General features: G+C 43.3%; 1 protein-coding gene across 4 annotated transcripts; it reads left to right on the top strand.

The window, feature by feature from the left end:
• The first annotated feature begins 220 nt into the window (after positions 1–220).
• Positions 221–25,715, top strand: LOC141049625 (pleckstrin homology domain-containing family A member 3-like). Of its 4 annotated transcripts, none has more exons than XM_073546224.1 (8): positions 221–395; positions 3,814–3,930; positions 5,330–5,485; positions 10,325–10,461; positions 16,389–16,559; positions 18,158–18,201; positions 18,327–18,457; positions 24,247–25,715. In XM_073546224.1, the coding sequence occupies exons 1-7, from the start codon at positions 341–343 to the stop codon at positions 18,439–18,441; spliced, it is 795 nt and encodes a 264-aa protein (XP_073402325.1). In that variant the 5' UTR covers positions 221–340; the 3' UTR covers positions 18,442–18,457; positions 24,247–25,715. The 4 variants fall into 4 exon arrangements, with proteins under 4 accessions (XP_073402325.1, XP_073402324.1, XP_073402328.1 ...); XM_073546223.1 differs by lacking the exon at positions 24,247–25,715 and adding an exon at positions 20,802–21,229 and having other exon boundaries at positions 222–395; XM_073546227.1 differs by lacking the exons at positions 221–395; positions 24,247–25,715 and adding exons at positions 418–959; positions 20,802–21,229.
• Positions 25,716–27,714: the final 1,999 nt, after the last annotated feature.

The following is a 27,714-nucleotide window of genomic DNA, read 5'->3' as shown; positions in this document are numbered from 1 at the left end:
TACACGTAGAATTACACGTTCAAAACTACATTTCCCGGCATGCCACCGTTCAAACGACAGCCGCTAAACCGCCCAATCACATAACGTTTTGTACACTCCGAGTCCGCACGCTTATAGAGCCGCAGCCTATAGCGAGGGACCCGACGTAAAGTGTAGAGTGTCACGTGGTAACCTAAATACACGCCCACTAATCCACGCGGCGGCCACTCCGAAAATGGATTGGGTGAGGAGGACAGAAAATCTTCTCTCCTTTAGCTAAGCCACGCCTCTCCTCTCATTCATTGGTCCTTCCTAGATAACTCGCCTAGGGATAGGCCCTCCTCTGGTAGTGGGCGTGGCAATGAAGCAGCTGGCCATGGAGGGTTTTCTGCTGAAATGGACTAACTACTTGTCTGGTGCGTACAGCAGCCGGGGCGCGGGCAGTGTGGCTCGTGTCCGGAGGCATCTATTTGGGTGCAGCACTAAACCGGGAATGCTGGGACTTGTAGTCCTGTGTTGGCGCAGCACAGGCTTTGTAGTATATTGCTCTCCTCCAGCATTGCCCCTGTATACCGATCCAGTGACTAAAGGCGGGGAGACTATGAGAGGGGTTTTCTGACGTTTATTTACGGCCAAATCAGGATTTAGGAGGAAAATGGCACAGATGACTACCTCCACTAGGTGGCAGCAGAGAGACAGCCTCCCATTCTTCCTTCTGGATGAGAGCTAATTTGCATATTTTTTTCCCAGGAAGTAAATCTCAGTATCTTGGTTCCACAAGGAGAGCGACTTCCCACAAAGACATGATAGAAAGTTCTCATCAGTATCTGAGTTTATGAGGCGTTGTGGTGGGCCTCCTCATACCGTGTCTATTAGTCCAGGGACCACCGCATGGATGGACAGGATGTTGTGGGGGAGAGCGAGGAGCGTCTGGGTACAATGTTGTACAGCGTCCGATCAGTAAATGGCTGATTTCTGTTGTGGGTCACTGTAATATGACGTATAATGCCGTCTGTTCTCCGTGCCTGTTGATTTATGGGGATGTTCTGTCCGTCGACCCTGGAGTAAACATGGCGTCTTATCTGTACGTGCACACGCAGGAAGATCTGTCAAAAAACAAAAAGTTTCTCCGCTTCCCCATCTTCTTTATTCTGTCAGTCCATGATAATAGCTCCGCACTCTTATGTTTTCTACGGATCCATAGACGTCAGTGTTCGAGTGTCATCTGATTATCGCTGTGATGTTTTCCCCGAGCCCCGACGCGCGCTGCCTGATTGGATAACATGGGGGCGAGTGCGATCCCCACTCAGACCAAACCCAGGTCGTCTGTATGAGCGGACGTTTAGCGCATAAAGGTTTGCAGAATACGACACGTATTCATGAATTTTACTCAGAGTTGAAAATGGTCTTTTTTTTTTTTATAAGTCACTTTTATTTTTCGACTTGTGGTGTTTGAACTTTTTTTCGTGTCAGAGTTCTCAAAATAAATGAACGCAAGAATTTTGCGCAAAGGCCAAAATTGACTTTTTTTCTACCTAAGCTGATTTTACGACACTCAAGTGGTTAAAATCGCACATTTTGCAAAAAATATGTCCTAGAGGGTTGTATGAGATAGGAATACCCCTTGTAAGGCTGTCCAGAATCCCTGAGTGTCTATAAGCCATATCCTCCTTTTTCACCTCTCGCTTCCTATAACTCAACGTAGACAAAACTGAACTCATTATCTTTCCTCCATCTCACGTATCTTCCCTATCCGATCTATCTTTTATGGTAAATAACATCACACTCTCTCACGCACATGAAATCCGCTGCCTTGGAGTAACTCTCAACTCTGCCCTGTCCTTCAAATCACACGTCCAATCTCTTGCCACCTCCTGTTGCCTCCAACTCAAAAATATTCCCAGAAACCGTCCCTTCCTCAGCCCTCAATCTACTAAAACTCTTGTACGTGCCCTCATCATCTCCCGCCTTGACTACTGCAACACTCTGTGACCTCCCTGCTAACTCTCTTGCACCACTCCAGTCTGTCCTCAATTCTGCTGCCCGACTAATCCACCTCTCTCCTCGCTACTCCCCTGTCTCTCCCCTCTGCAACTCCCTTCACTGGCTCCCAATTCTCCAACGAATCCAGTTCAAACTACTAACACTGACCTACAAAGCCATCCACAACCTTTCCCCTCCCTATATCTCTCTGAACTAATCTCCCAATATCTTCCCTCACGTAATCTTCAATCCTCCCAAGACCTCCTACTCTCCTCCACACTTATTCGTTCCTCACACAACCGCCTCCAAGATTTCTCCCGACTATCCCCCATCCTCTGGAATTCCATGCCTCAACACGTCCGATTATCCACCACCCTCGGATCCTTCAAACGGAACCTGAAAACCCATCTTTTCAGGAAAGCTTACAGCCTCCAATAACCATTCTGCTGCCTCACCACCGCCCGAGCCGCCGCCTCACCACCACCAGAGCGGCTGCACCCCCGACCTTCTGTCTCTGCCTCACTATCCCATAGAATGTAAGTCCACAAAGGACAGGGTCTTCGCCCCTCTGTACCAGTCTGTCATTGTAAATTTGTTTACTGGTAATGATATCTATAACTTTGTATGTAACCCCCTTCTCATCTACAGCACCATGGAATTAATAGCGCTATATAAATAAATAATAATAAGGTTGCGCCCATTCTAAAGGGACATTTAGCACCCCTGTTCTTGTGATCGGAGAGGATCCACGTTGTAAAATGTTCTTGAAGGATTATGCCAGCAGGTGCTGAGGGATGGTGTCATCCATCATGTAGATTCACATCACAATCATGACTAGGTGGTATACTGCCTGCTAGTTGGGTGGTATACTGCCTGCTGGTTGGTTCGTATATTGCCTGCTGGTTCTGTGGTATACTGCCCGCCGGTTGGATGGTATACTGCTTGCTGGTTGGATGGTATACTGCCCGCTGGTTGGATGGTATACTGTCCGCCGGTTGGATGGTATACTGTCCGCCGGTTGGATGGTATACTGCCCGCTGGTTGGATGGTATACTGCCCGCTGGTTGGATGGTATACTGCCCGCCGGTTGGTTGGTATACTGTCTGCTGGTTGGATGGTATATTGTCCGCCGGTTGGATGGTATATTGTCCGCCAGTTGGATGGTATACTGCCCGCCGGTTGGATGGTATACTGCCCGCCGGTTGGATGGTATACTGTCCGCCGGTTGGATGGTATACTGTCCGCCGGTTGGATGGTATACTGCCCGCCGGTTGGATGGTATACTGTCCGCCGGTTGGATGGTATATTGTCCGCCAGTTGGACGGTATACTGCCCGCCCGTTGGATGGTATATTGTCCGCCAGTTGGATGGTATACTGCCCGCCCGTTGGATGGTATATTGTCCGCCAGTTGGACGGTATACTGCCCGCCGGTTGGATGGTATACTGTCCGCCGGTTGGATGGTATATTGTCCGCTAGTTGGACGGTATACTGCCCGCCCGTTGGATGGTATATTGTCCGCCAGTTGGACGGTATACTGCCCGCCCGTTGGATGGTATATTGTCCGCCAGTTGGACGGTATACTGCCCGCCGGTTGGATGGTATACTGTCCGCCGGTTGGATGGTATATTGTCCGCCAGTTGGACAGTATACTGCCTGCCGGTTGGATGGTTTGCTGCCCGCCGGTTGGTTGGTATACTGCCTGCTGGTTGAATGGTATACTGCCCACTGGCTTGATGATATGGGTATCATATAGCTGCCCATGATCTGGTCTCTGTCTGTCAGTAGATAGAAATATTTATTTGATTGCCACTATTGAAATGTGCCACTTCTTGTCTTCTCCTGTGATCAGGTTGGCAGCCACGTTACTTCGTGCTGGATGGAGGCATCTTGTCCTACTATGACTCGCAGGATGATGTGGGGAAAGGGAGCAAGGGCAGCATCAAGATGGCCGTGTGTGAGATCCGAGGTAATATGTGCTCCTGTTACAGAATACTACTGATCCTGTCTTCTCTTCCATGGCAGCCGGGCTGTTCCTGGCATCCTCTGCTGCCAGCCTGGGCTCTTCTGACGTCTAGTAGGCCCTGCAGCCTTATGATGTAGAAGCGCTAGGAGCGCCCAGGATGGAGGGACGAGGATGCCAGGCGCAGAGGAGACCGGCTGCCCTGAATGCTCACGGTTATAGTATACCCACTGTGGCTTTCTCTACATGCCAGTAGTGGGATATTCTGGATTTGTGACCTGAAACCCACCTGTTACATCCTGCATTTGCTGCACTTTAGCCATCAGATTTACAAGTCCTCACTTCAGTTGAGAATAGTTGTTTTTTCCATTGATTTTATATCAACCAGACATGACTTAAAGGTATAAAAACATTGATTAAGCTCTAAGCGCTTGTTCACATGTAGCGTTTTTGCTGCTTTGCTTTCACACAAAAAATGCAGCATTTTATAATAGCGGCAAGATAAATAAGATATAGAAAATCTCATTCACACGATGCACTATTTTTCTTGGGTTGTATGAGCTGTGTGGGTTTTTTTTTTTTGTTTTGATTTTTTTTTCCCATTCGGAAAAAGGATACCAATAACCTTATTTATCATTACTAACTTGGCCCGTGCGAATTTTTCGCACATTGGTCGTCAGGGGCACAGGCAATTTCAGAAAATGCAAGCTGGTCAAATGTAAACGTATTTCATGATATGATGAACACAGACAGGTATTTATATATGTAGCTTGGTAATACAATAAAATAGTTTGATAAGTAGAGGCCAAAAAATGTCTTCCGGTTGAGGTGCCACCTGCAGGTCATTGTGTCTTTCTGCAGGTTTACCTTTCAAATGGTGTATCATGTGTGTGTGTGTGTGTGTGTGTGTGTGGGTGCAGTATGAACGTAGATACAAAGTAATCACCGAAAAACAGTGTTTAGAAATAATAGAGTAGATGCTTACTTATATAGCGATTGCCACTCTACATGCCTGTAGCAGCATATGGCACCCATAGACCTCCAAATGCGTTTGCTGTAATTGGGGCGTGCATTCACCCCCAGTCCGGACTTCTGATCTGTTCCTGATCTGTGGAGCTTATTGTGGATACTGAGAAGTTTTACATGGAGGGCAGGGAAAAAGTTGGACACTTATTTATTTGTAAAAGTGCACTTGAGCAGGTATGTTACACTTGATTTATCTAGATTATTGATTACAATGTATAATGCAAATTTTTGCCTCCATAAGCTCTATACAGGGGAAGTATGTAATGTAAAAACTGAATATATTGCCTAAATATAGATCTGGTGCTTTGGTCTCGTCACCCCACATGTTATAGCTCCCATCTCTTCTCTGTGTCTCTGCTCTGATTCTCTTTCCTTGCAGTGCACCAGGCTGACAGCTGCCGGATGGATCTGTATATACCCAAGGAGCAGTGCTTTTACCTGCGCGCAGACAGTGCGGCCGACAGGCAGAGGTGGCTGGTGGCCTTAGGATCGGCCAAAGCTTGTTTGGGAGACATCGCAACTCAAAACTCTAAAGGTAAGTGGGATTATCTGTAAGAATAACCAAGAGAACTGTCAGCGCGGCACTACGTGGATCAGAATTTAGGCCAGGATCTTACTAGAATAGGTTTTCAATCATCCATGGGATGGTCCTGTACACAGAGTGAGAATACCTGCACTTATGTCATACAGGACCTACAGCTGATCTCATGTCTTACTGGTTCTCTCTGTGCGGAAATGCAGACATACTGGTTCAAGCTGCTGATCATGAAATTGCTGACAGTATCAACCTTCAGGGCTTATTCCCATGTTTTAAAGTGACAGCATACTGATAGGATCTGCAGCAGTTTTTGCTAGCTGGTGCGACCCCCCCCCCCCTTAAATTTACCCTAAAAATGAATGGGCTGAAGCATTAGTGTAGAGCCGCATCCCCTTCTAAGTTTTCCGTGTGCAGCACCGCCATAAGGAGAAAATGGCACTAAGCCAAAATTGTGACCCCCCCCCATCACATCTGTGCATTGGTGGGGGGCCCAGGAAGTGAACCCTCATAAATTGTTGGCGTAGAATTTAACTTCATTGAAAATATTTTCTTCCTGTGAAATACCGAAAAGCATCCCCATCGCCCTCCCTAATCCCCCACCCACCAAAACCCCCAAAACATGCTACTTGATTATATTGAATGTTATAGGAGAGTTGAAGGTCGAATAACATCCATCCAGCGTACATCATAAATAGCAAGTTATGGGCAAACAGACCAAGTCTTATACATACATCAACATATATTCCGCACCATTTCCATTTCCATGCTCCTTCTCCAAATTAAAATACACGAAGCGAAGACCCGAAATTCTGTCACTGGACAACACACCTGTCCAGCCACTAAGACAACATATCCATCATTGTATTACTTCTCTGCCTTTCTCGCGCTCTCTCTTTCTCTCCCGTTCTCTCGGGCGAAAATGTAGAGTCCCTGTGGGTAGAGATAAGGGGAGGGGGGAAAAATAATAAATTACTGATAGGGGTTTGTTATAAGTCTCCAAAAATAATGGAAGCAACAGAGAATATCTTCATAAAGCAAATAGATGAAGCTGCGACTTAAGGAGAAGTCATTATTATGGGGGACTTCAACTACCCTGAAATACATTGGGGAACAGAAACCTGCAGTTCCAGCAAAGGTAATGGGTTTTTGACTACTATGAGAGACAATTACCTTTCACAACTGGTTCAGGACCCAACAAGAGGGGCGGCACTGCTAGACCTAATATTAACCAACAGGCCAGACCGCATATCAAATGTAAGGGTTGGGGGTCACTTGGGTAACAGTGATCACAAATTAATAAGTTTTCATGTATCCTTTAATAAGACGTGTAGTAGAGGGGTTACAAGGACACTAAACTTCAGGAAAGCAAATTTCCAACGGATGAGAGATGATCTTGGTGCAATTAACTGGGACGATATCCTGAGACATAAAAATACACAAAGAAAATGGGAGACGTTTATTAGCATCCTGAATAGGACCTGTGCACAATATATACCGTATGAGAATAAACATGCGAGAAATAGGAGGAAACCACTATGGCTAAACAGAGCTGTAAGGGGCGCAATAAGGGACAAAAATAAAGCATTTAGCGAATTAAAGCAAGTAGGTAGTGATGAGGCATTAACTAAATACAGAAGATTAAATAAATTCTGTAAAAAGCAAATCAAGACAGCAAAGATTGAGACAGAGAGACTCATTGCCAGAGAAAGTAAAAATAATCCCAAAATATTCTTTAACTACATAAATAGTAAGAAACTAAAAAATGATAGTGTTGGCCCCCTTAAAGATAGTCTGGGTGAAATGGTGGATGAGGATGAGGAAAAAGCCAATATGCTAAATGACTTTTTTTCAACAGTGTTTACACAAGAAAATCCCATGATGGATAACATGATCAGGGATAAAAATTCTCTGTTAAATGTCACCTGCTTAACCCAGCAGGAAGTACGGCGGCGTCTAAAAATCACTAAAATTGACAAATCCCCGGGCCCGGATGGGATACACCCCCGAGTACTGCAGGAATTAAGCACAGTCATAGATAGACCATTATTTTTAATCTTTAAAGATTCCATAATAACAGGGTCTGTACCACAGGACTGGCGTATAGCAAATGTGGTGCCAATATTCAAAAAGGGGACAAAAACTGAACTTGGAAATTATAGGCCAGTAAGTTTAACCTCAACTGTGGGTAAAATCCTGGAGGGTTTTCTAAGAGATACTATACTGGAGTATCTGGAGAAGAATAACCTCATGACCCAATATCAACATGGGTTTACAAGGGACCGTTCCTGTCAGACTAATCTGATAAGCTTTTATGAAGAGGTAAGTTCCGGACTCGACCAAGGGAATGCAGTGGATGTGGTGTACATGGACTTTTCAAAAGCTTTTGATACGGTGCCACACAAAAGGTTGATACATAAAATGAGAACAATGGGGATAGGGGAAAATATGTGTAGGTGGGTTAAGAGCTGGCTCAGGGATAGGAAACAAAGGGTGGTTATTAATGGAGCACACTCAGACTGGGTCACGGTTAGCAGTGGGGTACCACAGGGGTCAGTTTTGGGCCCGCTTCTTTTTAACATATTTATTAATGACCTTGTAGGGGGCATAGAGAGTAGAATTTCAATATTTGCAGATGACAATAAACTCTGCAGGGTAATCAATACAGAGGAGGACAATTTTATATTACAGGAGGATTTATGTAAACTAGAAGCTTGGGCTGATAAATGGCAAATTAGCTTTAATGGGAATAAATGTAAGGTCATGCACTTGGGTAGAACGAACAAGTTGTATAATTATGTGCTTAATTGTAAAACACTGGGCAAAACAGTCACTGAAAAAGACCTGGGTGTATGGGTGGACGACAAACTCACATTTAGCGGCCAGTGTCAGGCAGCTGCTGCAAAGGCAAATAAAATAATGGGATGCATTAAAAGAGGCATAGATGCTCAGGAGGAGAACATAATTTTACCTCTATATAAGTCACTAGTGCGACCTCACTTAGAATACTGTGTACAGTTCTGGTCTCCGGTGTATAAGAAAGACATAGCTGACCTGGAGCGGGTGCAGAGAAGAGCGACCAAGGTTATTAGGGAACTAGGGGGTCTGCAATACCAAGACAGGTTATTACACTTGGGGTTATTTAGTTTGGAGAATCGAAGGCTTAGAGGTGATCTTATTACAATGTATAAATATATGCGGGGACAATACCAAGAGCTTTCTAATGATCTTTTTACTCTTAGACCTGTGACGGGGACAAGGGGGCATCCTCTACGTCTGGAGGAAAGAAGGTTTAAGCATACTCACAGACGCGGATTCTTTACTGTAAGAGCAGTGAGACTATGGAACTCTCTGCCATATGATGTTGTAATGAGTGATTCCCTACTAAAATTTAAGAAGGGACTGGATGCCTTTCTTGAAAAGTATAATATTACAGGGTATATACACTAGTTTCCTTAATATTGCGTTGATCCAGGGAGCAAGTCTGATTGCCGTATGTGGAGTCAGGAAGGAATTTTTTTCCCCAATGTGAAGCTTACTTGTTGCCACATGGGTTTTTTTTGCCTTCCTCTGGATCAACATGTTAGGGCAAGTTAGGATAGGATATGGGTTGAACTAGATGGACTTAAAGTCTCCCTTCAACCTTAATAACTATGTTACTATGTCTCTCTCGGGCGCCACCGCTGTCTCTCCCTCTCTGGCACGACCCCGTTCTCTCAATCTATACACATATATATGTGTGTGCTTTTCCTTTGCGATGAATCACTTCACCTTATGTATGAATTCCCTCAGCAGGATGGGGTGAGTTTTTCTGCCAATGCTGTACACTGAGTTTCCTAGTCCTATATCACATTCCGTCCATTGCTATTTTAGCATAGGAGGGTTTGTCAGATTGAGGGAACTTTAAAAATGTTATTTATTTTACTTTTATTTTAAATTTAGGAAAGTTATCCTGTACCTCTGCTCGATTTCTAAAACTTAACATGGACAAAACAGAATTCATCATCTTTCCACCATCTCATTCAACCTTCCCAATGGACCTATCTATTAAAGTAAATGGCTGCTCACTCTCCCCAGTCCCACAAGCTCGCTGCCAAAAATATTTCCCAGATCTGTACATTCCTTAATCAGGAATCAGCAAAAACCCTAGTGCATGCCCTCATCATCTCCCGCCTTGACTACTGCAACCTCCTGCTCTGTGACCTCCCCTTTAACATTCTCGCACCCCTCCAATCTATTCTAAACTCTGCTGCTCGACTAATCCTCCTGTCCTCCCGCTATTCCCTGGCCTCTCCAACTCTGTCAATCCCTGCACTGGCTTCCCATTACCCAAAGACTCCAGTTCAAATCCCTAACCATGGCATACAAAGCCATCCACAACCTGAGTCCTCCATACATCTGTGACCTCGTCTCCCGGTTCTTACCTGCACGCAACCTCCGATCCTCACAAGATCTCACAATTGCATACAAGATTTCTCCCGCGCATCCCCCCTACTCTGGAACTCTCTACCACAACATATCAGACTCTCACCTACCATGGAAACTTTCAAATAGAACCTGAAGACCTACCTCTTCCAACAAGCCTACAACCTGCAGTAACCACTGATCCACCAAACCGCTGCACGACCAGCTCTACCCTCGCCTACTGTATCCTCACCCATCCCTTGTAGATTGTGAGCCCTCGCGGGCAGGGTCCTCTCTCCTCCTGTACCAGTCGTGACTTGTATTGTTTAAGATTACTGTACTTGTATGTATTATGTATACCCCTCCTCACATGTAAAGCGCCATGGAATAAATGGCACTATAATAATAAATAATAATACTACCTATCTTTCCTAGATGTGCTACCCGATAATGAAAGTCTTAGCCGCAAACTGTCAGAACTGCGACTCTTCTGTGATCTGCTCATGGGGCAAGTGGCAGAAGTAAAGGAAGCATTGACTACAGAAGAGGAAGGAGCTGCGCCAAATACGGAGGTAAAAACTGCACTAGGAAGCAGCGAGGATGCCATCATTGTGCCTCCCAATGCTTTTCATGGACCCATAGATTTACATTCGCAAGGCCGATCCATGGCTCAGATCAAATCGGACAAGTGTCTGCTTCTCTGTTTTTGCAGATGTTCAGTCCATAATACAACATGGATATGTGAACAGTCACATAAACGATAATGGGTGCGAGTTCTATTTATGGAAAAAAAAACAAAAATGGATAGAACATATACAGGTCAAATGGAGATCTGAGCCTCCACAGACAGAAGTAGTGAATCTGCAGCACCAGCTCCCTCCTATCCCTCCCATCCTTCCTCCTGCTTTTGGATTCACTAAAAACAATCAGTTTTATTTGTGAATCTTTACAGAAATCAGGCAAGAACGATGAACAGTAAATGTTTACATTTAATATTAATTTATGCAATAAAAAATATAGCAAAAAATGTATGCTTTACAAGATTGATTCATTTAGAAAATGCATTTTTTTTAAATAAATAAATTTGTGAAAGAGGGGAAGGCTCACATAGAGTAACCAATCAGCGGGGACCATTGATAACAGAGGAAGATGGAGGAGAAGCTACTTTTTATTTTTTGTCCATCTGCCTCCGAGATCCATCTTTACTCATGTCCATGTTGCAATGATCAGTGATGCACATGTTTGGACTATTCCACTTGTCAAAAACAAATTTTATATTTATTTTATTTTTTTCTAAGTCCGAAATTACAGCTATTCTGGAAGCTAATGGGACAGGCGAGTCCCTGTGTGGGGATTCAGCTACAAGCTGACTGATTTTGCAGAGCAAATTTGCTTATTCTCTGTTTTTTGCCTGCAGTTACACAGATCCATGTGATCTATGTTATTTTACCCTAACAGTTCTTTATTAAAAACCATTGTAGCCAAACCGGTTTAGTGGTGTCACCTGTTTTGGTATTGAAGATAACCTAATTGCTGAGAATAACTCCTGGGTAAATGACATGGACAAAATTGGATCCTTTTTTCACCATTTATCAGATGGCACTGTTGCGTTTTGTAGATTCAACAGTATCTGTGCATATTTCAGTGGTGGAGCTTCCCTTAGTCTTTGGCATAACCTCATATAGTAAGATGGGCATAAATATGTGGTTGCTTCAATATGATGCACTAGACTACGTGAAGTCCTAACAGTGATGAGCGAATGTGATGGGATAAGGTGTTATCTCATCATGCTTGTGTGCTAACCGAGTATCTTCACTTCAGCATGCTTTAAAAATATGTTCGAGTCCCCGCGGCTGCATGTCTCGTGGCTGTTTGACAGCAGCAACACATGCAGGGATTGACTAACAGCCAATACCTGTGTGTGTTGCTGCTGTCAAACAGCCGAGAGACATGCAGCCGCGGGGACTCGAACATATTTTTCAAGCATGCTGAAGTGAAGATACTCGGTTAGCACCCGAGCATGATCAGATAACGCCTTATCCCAGCACGTTCGCTCATCCCTAAGTCCTAGCTGTCACAAAAATAATGTATTAAAATCAACATTTCTTTGTAATTGTGCCTATGTATGAAACTCGCTGGATGTCATATGTTTGTTTGCCAGCTCTACCGGCCAACAGGGCTGTGGAGTCGGTAAGCCAAACCTCCGACTCCACAATTTCCATGACACTGGCTCTGACTCCGACTCCACAGCCCTGCCGGCCAACTAGTAGTTGTCTCTCGACTCTATGTGACATATCGGACAGAGAATATTCCTGGAGGGGAAAATTAATCAAAATAAGTCTTGAAGTGTAAGCCTAGAAGTGACTGGATAAATTAAAGTAAAAATATTGTTGTGTTCACTATTTTTAGAAGTATTATACCGAAAAGACTGCAGACTGACGGTCTGGCAGGAAACCTGCAGAAAACACAAGGGGTTAATCCGCATATCAGTGCCATTTTTGTCTGGTGATCAACAGAATCTGTCTCTTTAGCGTAAGGGGTGGGACTTAGCATCTGCAGCCTGGGCACTGGGGGGAGGCTCCTGCTGCAACAATAATTAGCAACAAAAATCCCTTGATCATAATGTGGCGTAATGGAGATGGGGAAGAGCAACCCAAACACCAGTGCCAAATGCACAAGCTCAAAATATACAAGGAGAACCGGGAGAACAAAATAGAGCATGCGCTAACTGACATGTAAAAACATCAATTTTTATTAAGGTAAAGTACCATAGTTAATACAAAGGTAACACTCTGCTTGACCAGACAAAAGAGACAGTATCAACCCAGAATACCCCACTCCTCTATCAAGATGGAGCATGAGCCCCAGACTGCATCCCCATGAAGGCCCGTTTACGGCGCATACAAGTGTAAAAGATATGCACCCAAATGCTAAGTCCAAAGTTGGACTTCAAAAGGTGAAAGTGAGAGAGGGCGCCAGTGTAATATAGTATGGCAGCATAATGCAGTGAGGTAACATAAAAGACAGACCACAGGGGAGCTTACCGGGAGAAGGAGGAGCAGGGGGGCCGGGCTATGCCACCCTCGACGCGCGTTTCGCGGCGCCTCAGGCCGCTTTATCAAGAGGAATCTGGTTAAGGATCCAACCAGGACCTTAAAATAGCCCCTGACCTTGGTCATGTGATCGGGATGGACCAATGATGAAGGCGTCAGCGGCGCATGCGCCCCAGCCCCCGCAGGTCCTACAGAGCATAGCGGGCATCATGCACAAAGTGCGCACGCGCCGGTACCAAAGTCCGGGCGCGCGCACAGTGCATATAGATGCCAGCTGCAAAGTGGAGCCGCAGGGTGCAAAGGGCGATGCGCTCGGCCATCAATCATGAAAAGACAGTAAAAGGAAAGGAGACTAGAAAGATGGTGGATGCAATGCAAAATATTTTAAAAAGACAAAGTAGTACCTAATGCATAGATATAATGCCATGGAAAATATGTACATATAGATCCATCTAATGGCCGCCAAGTATGAAGAACATAGTGCATAAAAGAGCATACGAATACCATAAGTATACAGTTGGTTACAATATAGTATAAAAGTACAAGAGTACATAAGGCATAGTGCACATAGCACAGTACATAAATAGTCACCAAGGGCGTACAAGAGACAACAGTATACAGTAATTTTGTATAAAAATATATACATAAGGCGGTATCCCAAAAAGATAAAACCTATACATGGCAAAGTATTATTATACGAAAAGACAGATGAAGATTGTACGTACTTGATAGTAGTAATCCAATCCTACGATCACGTCAATGGCCAAACCAGGAAAAAGTGCAAAGGGCTAAAGTAAAGAAAGGGGAGGAAAAAGCAATTAATAACAGTGAAAAAGCCACAATTAAGACTAAAACCATTAAAAACAGAAAAGGCTGCCACGGAGCCAATGGGAGGATATCAGGAATGTGGAGGCAAAAAAAAGGAAAATACCCATTTAATCAAAATTCGAAAATATGCAAAAGAGCAATCCGTAGCGCAGGACATTGGCGCAAGCCAGGCAGTGCCCACACGAAAATGACCCTCTTATAGGATCGCTGGAACCAAAAAAGTTTCTAGAAATAGGAGTATAATGGCTCCATATCAAGTACCTACAATCTTCATCTGTCTTTTCATATAATAATACTTTGCCATGTATATGTTTTTTCTTTTTGGGATACCGCCTTATGTATATATTTTTTTTACAAAATTACTGTATACTGTTGTCTCTTGTACGCCCTTGGTGACTATTTATGTACTGTGCTATATGCACTATACCTTATGTACTCTTGTACTTTTATGCTATATTGTAACCAACTGTATACTTATGGTATTCGTATGCTCTTTTATGCACTATGTTCTTCATACTTGGCAGCCATTAGATGGGTCTATATGTACATACAGTATTTTCCATGGCATTATATCTATGCATTAGGTACTACTTTGTCTTTTTAAAATATTTTGCATTGCATCCACCATCTTTCTAGTCTCCTTTCCTTTTACTGTCTTTTCATGATTGATGGCCGAGCGCATCGCCCTTTGCACTCTGCGGCTCCACTTTGCAGCTGGCATCTATATGCACTGTGCGCGCGCCCGGACTTTGGTACCGGCGCGTGTGCACTTTGTGCATGATGCCCGCTATGCTCTGTAGGACCTGCTGGGGCGCATGCGCCGCTGACGCCTTCATCATTGGTCCATCCCGGTCACATGACCAAGGTCAGGGGCTATTTTAAGGTCCTGGTTGGATCCTTAACCAGATTCCTCTTGATAAAGCGGCCTGAGGCGCCGCGAAACGCGCGTCGAGGGTGGCATAGCCCGGTCCCCCTGCTCCTCCTTCTCCCGGTAAGCTCCCCTGTGGTCTGTCTTTTATGTTACCTCACTGCATTATGCTGCGGTACTATATTACACTGGCGCCCTGTCTCACTTTCACCTTTTGATGTCCAACTTTGGACTTAGCATTTGGGTGCATGTCTTTTACACTTGTATGCGCAGTAAACGGGCCTTCATGGGGATGCAGTCTGGGGCTCATGCTCCATCTTGATAGAGGAGTGGGGTATTCTGGGTTGATACTGTCTCTTTTGTCTGGTCAAGCACAGTGTTACCTTTGTATTAACCACAGTACTTTACCTTAATAAAAATTGATGTTTTTACATGTCAGTTACCGCATGCTCTATTTTGTTCTCCCGGTTCTTCCTGCTGCAACAAGTTGTTTCACAGCCACACACAACTGTCCGGATGGGTGGACATGGTTGAGCTCCTGAGATAGAGATTTTTTGTTTTCATTTCCCAGTTTTTATTGTAATATAAGACAAGATCAGATCAAAGATTTTGAGACTAATGGAGGATTTAGTGGGATGTTTGTGCCTTTTCTGTGTTTCATGTTCCTTTACGGTTATACCACTTGAAATCTGCCATTCCTATATTAGAAAATGACACTAAAGCTTGTGGCTCAGTAGCTTTAGCTCCTGCCTGTGAGGTTGAGGGTTGTGGGTTCAAGACCTGGGGAGAATCACCAAAAAAGAAAAATTACATATATTAGAAAATGTAATATAACTTCCACAATCCTGCTGAAACTATGCTGGAATCTGTAACCCTGCAATTAGAAATGGATCTGCTCTACTAGTCTGACCGTATTTGGACTATACACACTTGTTCTGGGAGATTAGGTTTTTTTTGTACGAGTCACTATTTTTATTCATCTCATTAGGACCATGGAAATAAACATCTGCATTTACTAGACTCAAAGGACTAGTCCAATGGTAGACATTAATGACATATTCCTAGGATGTGTAATAGGTAAAGGCCTTAGACTAAAGGGGTTGTCCAGACAAAGCAAAAATGATAGATCCATAGTTAAAGGGTTATTCCCAACTTTAGAAGTTATCACTTGTCCATAGGATAGATATTACCTTTGTGATTGGTGGTCCACTCTGCAGAGCCCCTTTTAAACTTAGAGTGGCTGATTACGCACACAACCGCTCCATTCATTGTGTATGGGACTCCTGGAAAAAGCCGAGTCCGGCACTTGGCTATCTCCATCAGTGCCACAGAGAATGAGTGGAGTGGAGATGTGTGTGTGTGTGTGTGTGATCAGCCGCTGTACGTTAGAAGGGGCTCTGCAGCCCTGTTCTCAGGACCTTTGGGGGTTTTCAACGATTTGCTCCCCACGATCAAGAATGTACAGTGCAGATCAAAAGTGTGTTAATTCATAGTTTTGATGCCTTCAGAGTGTATCTCCAATTTTCATAGTCATGAAAATAAAGAAAACTCTTTGAATGAGAAGGTGTGTCCAAACTTTTGGTCTGTACTGTATAAGTTATCCTATGGACAGATGATAACGTTTAGAGAGCTATTCCCATCTTTAGATGTTTTAGCCATTGTAAGATTTTCTTTTTGTTGCAGAGTTTACAGTAAGAGCTGTGTATAAATGCTTTAGGAATATTGTTTTTTTTTTTTTCTTCTTTTTTAGAAAGTTAATACAGCGTGCTCCAACCTGCAGGGGACATGTTCTTATATCTGTTCTACATTAGATGAATGTATAACATACGTCAACACAAGCCTGCATCTGAATAAGCAAGACCCTCCTCTGCCAGTCTTACCAGGAGATGTGGTTGGCACCAAACTGCCCCAGAGTCGAAGGGTATGGCTATACGTTACATAATTGTGGTACAATATCTCCACTCGGACACCTTCTCTGCCCATCTTGTGTCTCCATAGTCTTCTGACCTACATAGAAACCCGTTATTTGTAAGCTTGTACCAGTCAGTGGTGGGTGAGGATGAATACTGAAGACACTAGAGGTAATATTCTAGTTGTAGGACCGACAGCAGAAGAGGTTGCAGATGTAAGTAGTCAGCAGAACATTGACCCTTTCTCCACCGCCCATAGGGGCAGGCTAGGAGGTGTAGATCTGCACTACATGGTTTGGATCACTCGTGGCTCCTCACCCTAGCACGTAAATCCACACTTTTTCCAGACAGTCCTCTGTAGGGTTAAGAGCAGCAGAAAGTCACATTTTAGCAGAAATCTTAAGAATAGCACAATAAGAATCTTTTATTTTTTTCACCACGTTAGTGTCATAAAGCCACCGATGAACTCCCTCCATAGTCTTATATACGTAGTTCTTCAGTGCCTGGGACACATTGCCACCATGGTACTCCTCGTGTTATTGGTCTGCACATCAGACCTCGAAGTTGAAAACCTTCAATTCTCCCGCTTGATGGGGCTTAGAAAAGCCAATGTTTAGCAACTTTCAAAGAAAACTGGCATAAAAGCATTGATGAATCTGCCCCCTTGATTTTTTTTTTTTCTAAATGGATGAGCGACGAAGCAATAACATGAAGATCCAGAGTCTCAATGAAGAAATCTGGTGTCCCCTCCTGCTGTACGCCATTGTTAATACTAGTGTTTTAGGTGGCATAAAGAACCTGCAGGTACATCTTTGCTGCAGGGGTTCAGAGAGAGGAAAGGCCCCTGATTGTCCACTGAGTGGTACTCTAGACCTCTACTTGAGTCCTATTTTTGAGGTTTTTGTCGTTGCCAGCTTCCTTGCAGTGGTCCAGCCTGACAGCCCTTGCCTTTTTGCATTTTTGATCTCCCGATATGGATCGCCCCCTATGATCCGTTATTGCTGACTTGGGCAGTCTGTTTGGCCGGATGTGACTTTTCTGACCAAAATCAGCAGTTTGATATCTCAGGATCTTGACCCACATCATGATTCTATCCCTTTAATGATTTTTAACGATTGACAATGGGATATTTGCAAATCTAGTTTTATAAAGTGTAATCTCCAAAAACCAGATAGAATAAGGTTTAGCCCATACTAGAATTACTAAAAGTCCTTTTCCACCAGCTGACCACGGAACTAGACAACCACTGATCAGCTGCTTGTTTGCTGATCGGTGGTTGTTTCATAGCGTGTGTACACAGGTAAACCTGGCATGAGATGTGCACTGACTGATCTGTAATAGAGCGATCAGTGTGCATAGGCTGCCATTGTTCTCGGCAGCACAAGTCCGGATTACACTGAGCATTGCGCTGCCGAGAACTATGATCGTTTCACCCAACGAACAAACGTTTTGTTGTGTATACTTGTCCTATTACTGTGAAACAAGCATTCCTAGTAACGCAGTGTAAATGCAGCTTGAGTTTCTTATACAGGAATTTATCCTTTTTTTTCCACTTAATTTATTAACCTATTAATGGATATTTTTTTTTTTATTTGCGCATTTTTATTAGGTAAAGCGTTCACTCAGTCAGCCCGCTGAGTCCACACCACCAAGGTGAGCATGAAAAGACAGGACTATTTTCTATACTGTCCAATAATACCATCCATATTGGAGTCATCCTTTCTATGATGAATTGAAGTCTCTAAGAAATTGATGTAAATGTTACTTCTGTCTCATAGGACTTCTAATTCGCTAAGGCAGAGTGATGGCCGAACTGTAGTTAGGAATCTGGAGCAAATGGCACTAAGGGTACATACTAAAGAACATCCGTCCAGTAATGGATCATCAGGATAACAAGACTCTGAATAAGGTGAGGGCCGTACCCACCATTGAGGTGGACTAGGCCGCTGCTATCAGGCCTCTGGAGAAGAGGGGGCGTCATTCTGGGTTGGCTGCATCCTGTTTTAAAGTATTCAAAGAATGATGGTAGGCCAAAAAGATAGCAAGTCCAAGGTAGTTAGGGGTATGGTAGTGGTAACCACCAGCTTGGACAAATCCACTGATCAAGTGGATTAAAGTTAATATGTGACCTTGCAAGAGCTGAATTGGGGTAAAACAGGCAATAATGAGAATAACTTGGTACCAGCCAACTTATTTTGAATCACCCTCCACAAAAATGGTGTTTTTCCCCTTCTATGTAGAAAATCTGACAAGTAATGGTGCCACAGTGTTACTATCAATGTCACCGCCATGCTCCTTCCATGCATCTGGACTGGCTGGTCACACTTTGCCTGAACTGGTTTTGGAAGTGAAGTCCAATTTACTGGCAGGGATTGTGCTTGCTATAACCTTATAAGACCCTCTTCTTTGTCTTTGCTTGCCTTTCATCTGGACTGGGAGAAACCAATGAGCTGTGCAATGTCTTTTATCTTCACTTTTTCCCACTGTAAAACCTGTATATCAAAGGTTTAGCTAGGGGTTCGTGTCAGGGGTGAAAACCATCCGATTGGGCCCCTAACCGATAACCCTGATTACTATGGTGGCACACTGATATTACCGCCATATGGTGATCACATAGTGGTAGATACCAGTCCTGCTTAACATACAAGTGATTACAGTACAGTTATATATAGTGACTTATTGCTGATGTCCTTTCTGATGGAGTCGTTCGTTTTTCCAGTCTTTTCTTTCCGGCCCAGACCGATGTGACTTCTCCAGCCAAGCCTCGGCTGCAAAGATTACAGCAAAAAACATATATGACAAATATGACTTCTCACATTTCCAGCACTGCCCCCATCTATTCCCAACCTGCACGAATGGCTCATCCTACTGATACCCCAATGCTGGGCCGCTGCTGCTGTATGTGTCCCTATTACTGCACCTACTGTGTGTTACAATAACAGCGCTCCTCCTACTGCCCCACATTATAATGCCACTACTGTGCCCCTTACATAGTAATAATGCCTCCTTTGTGCCCTCTAAATGGTAAAATTACCCCTTAGAAAATATTAATGCCCTGCACAAATGCCCTAGAAAACCGTGTCCACATTTTGCCCCTCTCATGGCCACATTACAATGAGTGCCTCTGTAGCAATAATGCTTCTTATGTGGTCATTTAAAATTTAATAAAGTCCACCGAGTCCCCCGAATCTACAGCTCCTCTATACACAGTATGGTGAACCCACACCTCCCTTATACAGAGTATGATGTCCACCATCTCCGCTATATACAGTATCATGGTCCCACAGCTCCCCTAGGCACAGTATGATACCACCACAGCTCCTCTATACACGGTGTGATGTCCCCACTGCTCCCCTACAACACAGTTTAATGACACCCACAGTAGCCCTCACATTGTATAATGGCCCCCATAGTAGAACCCACACTGTATATTTAGACCCTCCACAGTAGTCCCCACACTAGCCCTCAAACTGTGTAATGTCCCCTACATTAGCACCCATGGTACATCCATGAATATAAGAGTAGGGGTCAGGTCACAGATTGGGGTCACCCCAGGGTGCCTCCATTACCTTTTATGTGTCCTTCTGAGTCAGTATTTGCATCCTTTAGTATTTATGGACTACGTTTTAGCTTTATTTTGTGAACTATGAGATTTATCGCTTTCTGATGTCTCTTACTCGCTCATCCTAATTGTATGGTGAGTGGGGAAACTGTTCCTAGTCTCCGCAAAAAGCAAAATGCTGTTTCTAATCACCCCTATCATGGATGACTACCTTGATATGAAGGATCGGAAGAGCTGTACTAATTGTTCCTATGGAAACCTTGCGGCCTACTTGTTAGACATTTATTCCAGCTGGTGCTGGAAAAAATGTAATTTTTCATGGAGTAAGAAAATAATTCTAGGTAGGTAATATTAATTGGGAATGAAGGGCAGAATAATGGCTTCTGATAATGGGTTGCCATGGTTTCCAGGTGCCCGGCTTGCACTGGTCTACGGGGGTTCTGCCGTCGGGTGGTACAACCTCCACACTTTACTCACCGTCGGGTGGTACAACCTCCACACTTTACTCACCGTCGGGTGGTACAACCTCCACACTTTACTCACCGTCGGGTGGTACAACCTCCACACTTTACTCACCGTCGGGTGGTACAACCTCCACACTTTACTCATAGAGTGTTGTGTGTGACTCGTGCCTACACGTCTTACCTGCATCTCCAGAGGATTAAGTCATTGTTCGATTTCTCTTTTGCAGAAATATTGAGACCAAATTCTAACATTTCCTCAGTGTGACCGATATGAAGGAGATCTACATGAGTGATGGACCCTTTCTACTACAGATGAGCGTCCAGATGGTTTTTGCACATGTACATGGTCGTTTTACAATACAGTGCTAAGGGCGTGTGCAATACAACTGATAAACTGTATAAGGCCTCATTCACACCTTCAGTAACTTCAGTATTTGCTCAGTATTTTCCATCAGTATTTGTAAGCCAAAACCAGGAGTGGAACAATCAGAGGAAAAGTATAATAGAAACACGTCACCACTTCTGTATTTATCACCCACTCCTGGGTTTCCCTTACAAATACTCAGGTAAAATACTGACCAAATACTGAACGTGTGAACATGGCCTTACAGATGAAATGTGAATACAAAATAAACTCTACTTTTATATATTTCTAGAGACGTGTGATCCCTGAATTCCTCATACAGCAGTCTGTATAGAATCTCTTATACTATGCACCTATATTTCAATATTGAGAGTGAAGCTGTCGTCTCCTATCCCTCATTCCGGTTGGTGTCTCACCAGCAGTCAGTGGATTGGTGGCAGTGCTTCCACTGGTTTTCTCCATTCATTGCTATGGGAGTTCCATCATTCATTTTCTGATTGTCCTGGAGCTGGATGAAGGTTCAAAGCTCCTTAACCAAATAAGACTGATAGCATGTAACCTGCACATGTAATGTGACGCCCACCCCACTAACCCAAAATAAGACAACTTTGGCTGGATAGAGGATGAGCAAAGCATTTATTGAAAAATCTGAAAAAAAAAACATTCTTTATTATGAACACAACCTCATAACCATTGAGCTTGTGAGCGATATGCCTGACACCAGGCGGGAATGTCCGCCATTGAAGCTGATCCACACCACTAGGATTCCATACCGCCAGCTGTGACTTTGAATAAAAATTTTCATATAATAATTGCAACAAAATCTCATCCAGATCAGTGTACATAAGACTTGTGCATTGATTCAAGGAACTTTTTGTGTGCACTAAAGTAGGTATACTATTTTAAGAAGGACAGTGCACCTCTAAGGTAAAATAGGTAGGGGAAGGGCTACGACTGTTAATTTAGTAGCCTTCAGGCTATGCCATTTTGCCACTAAAGGCAGGAAAGGAGCAGGTATCAATGCATGAAGGTAATTTTATTTAAATCAGTATTTCCCCATCCTTGCAGCCCCCTTTCTTAGTATTGAACACTACCCCCCATCAGTCAGGCAGCACCCTCAATATTCAGGTAGGTGTATATGAGAACCAAGCAGAGTATTCATGTACCGCAGCTTTCTCATAGGCTTTAAACCTGCGCCAGTTTAATCGTATGGTGCAAGTTTTAAAAGAGTACCTTGCTTGCGGCTGCCCTTTTTTATTTAAGAAAATGGTGGACAGATCCAGACAGGTAATTTTGTTAAAGAAAATCAATAAGAAAAATGGCCAGAAGTGTCCCCAATGCCAGCCTAAAAATTCAACTTTATAGCAAAAGTTAGTTTTGAATTTTCAAGTGGTGGAATCATGGTATGCAAAGCAGAATCCCACAACTCTCCATGGACCCCCTCGCTGACAAAACATAAGATCTCGTGCTTTTAACTAAAGTAACGCTGCTGCCTTATGTACACAGCAGTTAGTAACAGCCATAATGAGTGGGAGCGGGGAAGGTTCTGGGATCGCACCCTAAATGCCAGGATCTTACATCCCAAAAGTTCAGATCTGACTTTTGCTAGAAAAAGGGTGACATGTAAGAATTTTTCTAATTGTTGTTCTTTTTTCTGTTTGCGGCTGCCCACTGTTTTCATGAAACACGAGGACCGCCACATTCAGGTGGATGATCTGGATCTGCTAATAGCATCACAGAGGCCTATTTTTCCAGTAATTTGGACACCACTGATTTGTTACAATTTCAGTGTAAAGCTGCAATAAAAGTAAAAAAATGGAATTTACAATCTTTCATGACATGGGGGAAATATTTTAAAGATCTTTGCAAATAATTATCTGTAATTTGATACTGTACATACCCTCCACAACATTGAAATTGCAAGATCAACAAGGAAAAGTCGTGGACTTATGGAAATCACAGGATGGACATGTTAATGATATGCATATGATGAGAAAATGGCAACAAAAATGTTAAAAACATCTCAATTTATTCAATATAGAGTATGTGCGCCACCGCAAAAGTACCCACACTTACACTCCTTGGCTGAGGTTATTAATGGTTGTTTGAGGAATGTTCTGCCACGCTGAATGCACTCAGAAAAATCATCAAGATCCTCTGCTGGCAGCTCACTTTTGAATTGATGTCCAAAGTGTGTTCAGTGGGAGACAAGTCCGTAGACACTGCAGCCCATGGTAGCCCGTTCAGGCCTTATCTAACAGTAGCACAAGCAACATGCAGCCTGGCGCTGTCGTGTTGAAATCATCTCCTAGTGCACATTGGAGAATTGGCTGTCACACTGGTTCAATGACCAAATCAATGTAAGGGCTCGTTCACACCACCATATTTCCGGTCCGAGTGCTATCGATAGTAAAAACCGACATCACTCGGACCAATGTTCAATGGGGCAGTGCAGATGAGTGATTTTTCTTTTCACTGACCAAATCTGCATGTGAAAAAAATTGCCGCATACACTAGTTTATTCTGTATACCAGATGAGAATCACCCATTCAAGCCTGTGTGCATAAAAATTAGATACCATACGGAGCCGCAGTATAGCATGCGATTTTTACGGATACATTGCAGTTCTGTAATTCTTATATTAATGAAGTGCAATGAATTCTGTAGATGATTAATGGCTGCTGCTGTAAAAAAAAAAAAAAAAAATTGCACACAGATGACAAGTGGAAAAAAATGATATTGATTTGTGGCTGACCACCACTGTTGCCGTGCGCGCTGGGTTATGCACGCCATTCTTTCTGTTTTTATTGTGATTGATCTAAGCTGCTGTACACACATACAGCAGCCCTACCCTGCCCCAGGCTCTATTTGACTATGCACCTGTGTCCTGGGCCTGTCTCACCCTTCATCTGTGGTTGCTGGTTTGGCAGTATGGAGGTTAGATCTGAAATGTCCATGTCCGGACCTGGTCAGCCTTTATCTGCGCTCGCCCTTTCTGGCGCCATGGGAGTGATTCAGAATCGCTTCAGGTACAGTTTGCATTTAATATATTTAGGAGGCCATAATGGCACAGCGAATATAAAAAACGTAGAGTAGGACTAACCTATATGAGAATGCCTTGGCATGGCGGGGTGGCTCAAAGCATTGATCAATTGTTTGATAAATGTCTCATTTTAAAGTACAGTTAGAAATCAATATGTGCATATGCACTTTATGTATTGTGTGCTGACCAGAGGTAGAGCTCGCTTCTTCCCTTTTTTTTAAAAAAAAAGTCCCACATTCTAGATTAAACTTTTTTTTATCTACAGTTACATCGAGCTGTTACTGTATCTGAAATGAAAACTAGAGGGATCCAGTTGCCGTACATACATTATGCCAGCCCACACCATAATCCTGGAAGTAGGACTGGTCTGACGTTCCCCTGTTAAGGTCTCTTCATCGTATTGCCCACATGGTCTCCAAACCAATTTATGGCCATCATTGCATCCAAGACAAAAGCAGGACTCGTCCGTTAAGAGGATGGACCTTCATTGCCATCTTGCCTTGCACCATGATAGCCTTTGAGGTGCCGTGAGGTCAATGTAACACCTGTAGCTGGATGTCTGGCTCGTAACTCAGTGTCGTGCACATGCCTTCTGATGGATTGTGCAGACACTGACTCCTTAGGCTTGGTATGTGATGTCCATTTTTACTTGCAGTACATAATGGATCCATTCTTCTAATCTGATGTTCTGTCCGTCCAGAGAGTCACCTCTGTGCACCTCTTGCTGTTATGCCAGTTTGTTCTTCCAACTACAAGGACACAAACCGTTGAAGAGTGCTGACATCTTAGCCTTTATGCGATGTAATTGTCCGGGGTGAGAAACAAAGGTTTCTCTCTCTGTTCAAGGATTTTAACCCTCTTAGTTTGCGAAAAGTGGCAATAATTAGTACGTAGATAAACAGGAGGCCTCACAATCATCTCGCAAAATTTGATCCAATTTTTGCAGGTTCATGTGGCTAAAAAAATTTTGCTTTTCACCTGGCTTTTATGCCTCTTTCACATGCCAAAGAATGAGGGTATGTGCACACGTTGCGTATTCTGCAGCGATTTTGGCCCTGCGGATCCACAGCAGTTTCTACAGCGTTGTGCAGTACCTTTAAATTCAATGGAAATCAAAAAACACAGTGCACATGCTGCGGATTTTTCCGTGCGCATTTGCTGCGGTTTTAAATCTGCAGCATGTCAATTCTTTGTGCGGAATCCGCAGCAGTTTGGCACCTGCTCCATTGTCCAGGTGTCAAAACGCAGGGGAAATCTAAAAAAAAAAAATATCCAGTTGCTAATATGAAACAATGGTAACCCCTCAAAGGGGGGAATTTTATCACTGAGTCAAATGTGAAGGACATATAACGAGATTTTTTTCAAACCGATCTTTGATCACAAATGCTGTTGGACCCTCTTTTGGTATTGTATACGCATTGTTACATTTTGTCATTTGTCACTTTCTATATATGCAATTTTTTTGCACATATTATATTTATATAAGTTTTTTGTGATACATGCTTGAACATTTGTAGGCATACATTTCTAAAGCCAGTTATATTTATTCATTCAGCGCCTTTTATGGGAACCTGCTGTGGTTTGCCATTGCCTTTATACTGAGGTGTGGCATTTGGTCTTGAGTCTCCTTTGCACATAGATGCAGTTTTTATTGTTTTTATACTATGTGTTTTGTTCTGTCTCTGTATGTATTTTTTGGTGAATAATAAAAATTCAAATTTTGTATTACACATATATTTGGTATATATATTTCTTATGCAATTGAGGTGCTCCATTTTATGAGTTTGACTTTTTCTTGCTCTATTACATGTCTACTTGCATACCCTAGTGAAACCTCTTGCTCTTACATATAAATATAAATTTTTCTGGTGGTGCCCTCCATTTACTGTGTATAAAACGCAGGGGAAAACTGCAGGCTAATCCGCAGAAAAAATCTGCAGCACAATCCGCAACGTGTGCACTCGCCCTGAAGCTAGCTTCTTTAAAATGTGATAATTTGCAGATCTCAGGGACACCTGCTCCTTTCTCTATTTGCATAATCTTATTGTCCTTCTCAGTGTTGCAATCTCAATATTGAGTGTAAACTAATATATATACAGTATATATATATATATATATATATATATATATATATATATATATACACTCACTGGCCACTTTATTAGGTACACCATGCTAGTAAGGGGTTGGACCCCCTTTTGCCTTCAGAACTGCCTCAATTCTCCGTGGCAGAGATTCAACAAGGTGCTGGAAGCATTCCTCAGAGATTTTGGACCATATTGACATGATGGCATCACACAGTTGGCGCAGATTTGTCGGCTGCACATCCCTGATGCGAATCTCCCGTTCCACCACATCCCAAAGATGCTCTATTGGATTGAGATCTGGTGACTGAGGAGGCCATTTGAGTACAGTAAACTCATTGTCATGTTCAAGAAACCAATCTGAGATGATTCGAGCTTTATGACATGGCGCATTATCCTGCTGAAAGTAGCCATCAGATGTTGGGTACATTGTGGTCATAAAGGGATGGACATGGTCAGCAACAATACTCAGGTAGGCTGTGGCGTTGCAACGATGCTCAATTGGTACCAAGGGGCCCAAAGAGTGCCCAGAAAAAATTCCCCACACCATGACTCCACCACCACCAGCCTGAACCGTTGATACAAGGCAGGATGGATCCATGCTTTCATGTTGTTTACGCCAAATTCTGACCCTACCATCCGAATGTCGCAGCAGAAATCGAGACTCATCAGACCAGGCAACGTTTTTCCAATCTTCTACTGTCCAATTTCGATGAGCTTGTGCAAATTGTAGCCTCAGTTTCCTGTTCTTAGCTGAGAGGAGTGGTACCCAGTGTGGTCTTCTGCTGCTGTAGCCCATCTGCCTCAAAGTTCGACGCACTGTGCGTTCAGAGATGCTCTTCTGCCTACCTTGGTTGTAACGGGTGGCAATTTGAGTCACTGTTGCCTTTCTATCAGCTCGAACCAGTCTGCCCATTCTCCTCTGACCTCTGGCATCAACATGGCATTTCCGGCCACAGAACTGCCGCTCACTGGATTTTTTTTCTTTTTCGGACCATTCTCTGTAAACCCTAGAGATGGTTGTGCGTGAAAATCCCAGTAGATCAGCAGTTTCTGAAATTCTCAGACCAGCCCTTCTGGCACCAACAATCATGCCACGTTCAAAGGCACTCAAATCACCTTTCTTCCCCATACTGATGCTCGGTTTGAACTGCAGGAGATTGTCTTGACCATGTCTACATGCCTAAATGCACTGAGTTGCCGCCATGTGATTGGCTGATTAGAAATTAAGTCTTAACACACAGTTGGACAGGTGTACCTAATAAAGTGGCCAGTGAGTGTATATATATATATTAAAAAATACCCCAGTGATCTGTTAAGGGGTAATATATACAAAAAGAAATTAAAAAATATATTTAAATTCAAATATTTTGGCAGCCCAAAAAAATAAAATAGTTGTTGCAAAGAAACAAATATGTGCACAAAAGCTACAAATATCTATGGTAATAATTTAGGGCCAAGACTCCTTAAAGGGATTGTCCGGAAATTCAATATTGATGACCTGTTTTAGGAATAGGTAATCAATATCAGATTAGCGGGAGTCCATCACCTGACCCCTCCAGCAATCGTCTGTTTTCAGCTCCAGCAGCATCCAAAAGTAGACCTTGTACAGAACCGTAACGGCACAGTTTAGTTAGTAACAGCCGTTC

The sequence above is a fragment of the Dendrobates tinctorius genome, unplaced genomic scaffold, assembly GCF_039654945.1.
Source record: "Dendrobates tinctorius isolate UK_male_01 unplaced genomic scaffold, ASM3965494v1 ptg000145l, whole genome shotgun sequence".
NCBI classification, from domain to species: domain Eukaryota; kingdom Metazoa; phylum Chordata; class Amphibia; order Anura; family Dendrobatidae; genus Dendrobates; species Dendrobates tinctorius.
The sequence above is the reverse complement of the archived record's forward strand: the minus strand, read 5'-3'. Positions and strand labels throughout refer to the sequence as shown.